This window comes from Physella acuta, unplaced genomic scaffold (genome assembly GCF_028476545.2).
Source record: "Physella acuta isolate Inbredline_101_S28 unplaced genomic scaffold, ASM2847654v3 ptg000580l, whole genome shotgun sequence".
Taxonomy (NCBI): Eukaryota; Metazoa; Mollusca; class Gastropoda; family Physidae; genus Physella; species Physella acuta.
Genome location: NW_026732099.1, coordinates 1,002,148 through 1,007,500, shown reverse-complemented (window position 1 = coordinate 1,007,500; position 5,353 = coordinate 1,002,148). Strand labels below are relative to the sequence as shown.

Below are 5,353 nucleotides of genomic sequence, written 5' to 3'. Positions count from 1 at the left end.
TCCATACATCCATACATCCATTCATCCATACATCCATACATCCATACATCCATATATCCATACATCCATACATCCATACACCCATACATCCATACATCCATACATCCATACATCCATACATCCATACATCCATACATCCATCCGCCCATCCATCTATCTATCCATCTATTTATCTATTAATCGACTGAAGTTAAACAGTTTACTTGTATAAAATATAATGAGACTTCTCAATTTTAAATGACTATAAAGGAGTAGGGGGAGATATTTGTAATCTTTATGTTAGTGATACAATTACTGTATACAAGTAAAATAAACTTTTCCATAAACTACAATGTTTACCTGTTATATGTATATTTGTTTTACTTAAAATTATAAATGAAAAAAAAAACATTTGAACTGTAACTTACCCTGCACTGATAAATATAAAAGAAAATAACCTTTTATTGGTAACTTAGCAAAGAGATATAAGATATGAAATATAAATATATAGTAATTAGTAAGCTATAAGCACTGTAAATTGCTTGCACAAGACTGTTTGTATAACATGATATCCAATAAGGCCTACAACTTTTTTAAAAATGTAAGAAATAAACACATGAAATTTTATCTTCTCCTTCAACGCGGTAGCTGTTAAAGGGAAGCAATACACATTTTTTCTAAAGTTTTTTTTAGGTGTGCAAAACGTTTTTTACTTAATCGTATACGAAGTAGGCCTATAGAGAAAGTATTGTAATTGTGCAAAAAATGTGTAGTTATGTATTAACTTTTCAGCGATTTCAGGTAACGGAAAGCGGAACGTATTAAACTTTCAATATCTCAAAACCTAAACAGAAAAACAATAAAACAAACAAAACAAAACAAAACAAAAACAAATAAAAATACAAACATGTTAACAAACGTGAGTTTTAGTAGTATATAGATGTCTAGAAGATAAATATAAATTTGAATAAATGTAAAACAAAACTTGTGGTATTTGATAGATTACATGTCGTAAAATTTATTGAACGGTAAATTAAAAGTATAAAAGTATAAAACAAAGTATATATGATTAAAACTATCAAAATGCAATCATTATTTACTCAGTGGTGTCACAACCTCTTTAACAATTTTATATTTATGATTTGGAGTCAACACTCTGCCCCTTTATTTTAGCTTCCCCTACTGATCCAACTCTATACATTCTAATAATAAAACGAATTAACCCCCACACACCTGTTTGTTTTTTTCAAAAACTTTAATCATTCGCATCACCAGTACTAACATTTTAAACGCTATTTTCAATTACAAACAATAGGAGATAAAATAAATTCAAAATATAACCTGCTCTTAGTAAACATGTTTAAATCTAACCTCCTAAATATATTAAAATTTGAAAAAAAAAATATATCATAGCATTAAAAACTATCATTATAAATTAGAAATTTAAAGAAAAATTATGGAAAAAACCAAAACATATATAGATTCTTTTGGCGTAGTCCTACTTAATAAGTATTGTTACATCACAAATAGCCATCATTCCCACACTGGACCGCTCCTCACTGAAGTGTTAAATGATTATTTAGAGCGACTTCAAATTTTCTATTTCCACCTATCGCTGTTGTGCGCATGTCTCTACAGCAGATGTGCGACAACCAACTATTAATTCCAACACGTAGACGATTCTCTTTGACGTAAAATTCTGAACATGCCATCAATACTCTTTTTGCCCTATAAATGTTGACCAGTTGCAAGTATCAATGATCGAGTATTTTGTTTGCTTTACATTATTCCAGTTTACAGCCTGGAATATTTTAATCATTATTTTTTTTCAATTATACATGTGTTAAAAGCACTAAAAAAATTCACAATCTTGAACATTAAAAACTGTCCATACTATATATCTATCTATCTATCTATATATATATATATATATATATATATATATATATATATATATATATATATATATATATATAATGTACATATATAAGTAGGTTTAGGGTCAGCTGCACCTAAAAAAGAAATATTTACTTAAATTCCACCCGATCAATGTTCTATTATTTAAGTCCAAATGTATCCAGTTCTAATATAAGAAAAGTGAAAATGTTAATTTTTTGTTACGTAAAAATGCTAAATATCTTTACCCACCCTAAAAAACACAGCCCTTAACATCACTCCCAAACTCTCTCCAAAACGCAATAACCATTCATAACATTACTTTGAACTTATTTTCGGGTAGGCACCATTCCATCTTTCGGTAGAGTAGCTGGTATAAAATTTGAACATGGTTCATCAATCCCCCAGTATATTATGGGGTTAAAGTACTCTTGAAACGAATACAGCAGTTTTTGACCAGTCGGCTCTTTGTTGGGGTAGGACCCCAGATAGTCAACTTTTTCTTGTATGTCAATGCTCCGTACAACTTTCTTTTAATTGTCCATAACCTTCCCAACAATTTGAATGTGAATTTTTCAACTAAACAGTTTATAACCCACAAATCTCCAACAGTTTGTAATACGTAAGTATTGTTGTCATTACTAAAACTTAAAATCTGTTCAGCTGGTCCATTCAATTGTTCTAATTCTGTTAATTTCTTTGTTAGAATGTCCAGTTGATGAACTGCAGTTTTCTCTTCGCCATTGAGGGTAACAGAACTGAAAATAAGAATCGTCCTCTGATAAGTTGTTGCATGTTGTACTTTAATTGTATCTGGTAGCTTTGTAAATTCTTCAAATTTTGGTTTACCCCATTTAGGGAATATTTGATATATTTCAGTAGAGCATTTGCTTAGAATAAAGATACACTGTTCATATGGCACTAAAATTAACTGCCGTCCTGGTATCTCAGTGATTTTGTTCCAAACATTTCTACAAAAAACATACAGACAGCTGTTTGTTTGAGATTCGTCTTTAACACCACTGGCGTATAGATAAGAGTCAAATACAACCAAAGTTACGTCCAGAGGTATATCGCTACAGCTTACACATTTGTAAAGCTTATCGTCATATACAGAGACACAATTAAAATTTGTATTTATTATATACACAATACCGTAATGCTCCCATATACTACAGGCTCGATGTATGGCACTTGTTCGCCATTGTCCCTGGTTATAATGTGTTGTCTTATACAACACAGCATCAATCAAAATATCTCTAGCTTCCGTGTTGTTGATAATCAATCGATGTTTTAGCAGATCTTTTAGAAGTGGTGTACTTACAAGACACGTCCTCACAGACCTCAATAAAGTTGTTAAGGCTTGAGTTCTCTGATTTATTTTATTTAACGTTAGTTTATGGTCTGCGGTAAGACTTCTGTCAGTATTATTATTGGAACTATTTTTCTTTGAAGTGTTATATTCTATGTCAGTATAAACGTCCTCTTTTTCAACAATGCATTTTTCTTCTGGCACATACTCAACCCACTTTAGCACTGTTTGTATGACCCAGTCTTCGTTTTCTACTTTTAGATCCCGAGAATCAATCAATTCATTGAAATCTTTAACTTCGAGTTCCATTAAAGACTTGTAGTTCATAATTATACCGAAGTTATTTATCATAAACAATTTTGAAGCATCCAACACTTTTTCGGATTTAAAAGCTTTAGCTGTATTCACAACGCTTTCAAAGTTTGCAACGGAAATGGCCTTTGCAGCGAAATCCTCACAGTGTGCAACAATAAAGTCTATCTGTAGTTGATCCGCTGCCTGCCATATGTCTATAAAATTATCTTTCGTGAGAGGAACTTTTCCAGTATACATTGACTTCAAAATGTGTTGAAATGTTTTAAGAGAAATCCCATTGATCGTTACACAACCCTCTTTAGCCTCCTTCATGTCTGTCGTTAAAAGTGCTCTGAAGAAATGTGACGACGCTGCCAGAAAAATACGGTGGCATTGCAGAGAAACGTCGTCAACCTTCACAGTAAAATCCAAAAAAATATTATCCAACAGAAGTTTTTCTGTGTTTCTTAGAACAGTTTGAGAACTGTCATATTCAAAATCCATCTTTGAATTTAAACTTAGAATCTGCAAAGCATCTGAAAGTAACGTTTTAACATGTTTAAAAGTAATGGTTGTAAGAACTACATTGAATACATTTTGTTTTTAAAAAAATTCAGGTAAACATAAATGTACTTTTCTTATCTGAACGAACGTAAATTTTGCTTTTTCATTGATATTTTAAAAGTTAAAAAGCTAAAATTTAAAAAGGTTAGATTTTTATAAGATTTCATTTTGTCTACAATTCTTGTTCGTGTGTTTCTTTTTTTCTGGATTGATTGCAAACCGTGTATATCGATGTAACCATTTTCTAAAGCATCGATGTCGATTAAACTTTCCAGATAAATTACTTTCAAATGACAAAGTAATAATATTTCATTTTCAATCTAATTAGACATTAATAAAAAAAATAAAATAGAAGATATCAAACCAAAATATAAGTGCTGGTTTCTAGAGGAACACTGAAATAAAATGATCACTGCTGATTGGTTTTTTGACTGCGAGTCGACTACAGACTAGGAAGGGTCAGATACATTGTCTGTTAGAGATTACAATCTAACTATAGGGTTATATGATATTTTAAGTCGCATTTGGTGTCGACTCCATTAACGAATTAGTAAAAGGTTTTTTTTTAAACGTTATAATTTAAAAAAGAAAATTAGAAAACCTTTTTTTTTAAATCTTAAAATTATTTATTGCTTTTTAAATATGTAACATATTTTAGAAGGAAATGCTTTCATTGATTAAAGCAATTGCGTTTCATTTATTTATTTTTTTTACACTACTTATCATTTTTATATTTTATTTATAAATCCGTGACACATAACGCAGGTTTTTAAACCTACATACGATTTTTTTTAAATAGGCCTACAGGTAAATAGATGGCGAGGAAGTGGTCAACGACTGAAGTAGAATTTACTTATTTAAAACAGTTTACGTGTAGAAATTGAAATGGTAATCTTAATAGCTTTTATTTTTTGTTATTGCTACTTCAATAAAGGAAATGTTTGAGATTTTAGGGAGGGGCTATAAGTGAGGGGATAGATATATGTAATCTTTATGTAAGTGATACAATTATTATACCGATACAAGAAAATACATATTAGATTTTATTTTTAGCTGATTCAATAAAAGTAGACAAAACAATATCAAATATATTACTTGTGTTGTCTTTTCCATAAACTACCTTTTAACTTATAATAAATTTATTCAATTAAATTATTTATTTGTATATGTGTTTTCTTTCGTTAAAATTGAAAAAAAAAACAACATAAGGTTTAAATTGTAACTTACCATACACTATACACTCATAAATATTAAAGATAATAATTAACCTTTTCTAGTTAACTAAGCAAAGAGATATAAGATCTGAAC

The 5,353-nt window shown here is 29.8% G+C and overlaps 1 protein-coding gene across 1 annotated transcript; it reads right to left on the bottom strand.

Moving 5' to 3' along the window:
• Nucleotides 1-2,287: 2,287 nt before the first annotated feature.
• Nucleotides 2,288-5,353, bottom strand: LOC131947058 (uncharacterized). The gene is made up of 2 exons (XM_059308143.1): nt 5,273-5,353; nt 2,288-4,017 (listed from the first exon to the last, which is right to left on the bottom strand). Exon 2 carries the CDS (start codon nt 3,983-3,985, stop codon nt 2,288-2,290), a length of 1,698 nt encoding a protein of 565 aa, XP_059164126.1. The 5' UTR covers nt 3,986-4,017; nt 5,273-5,353.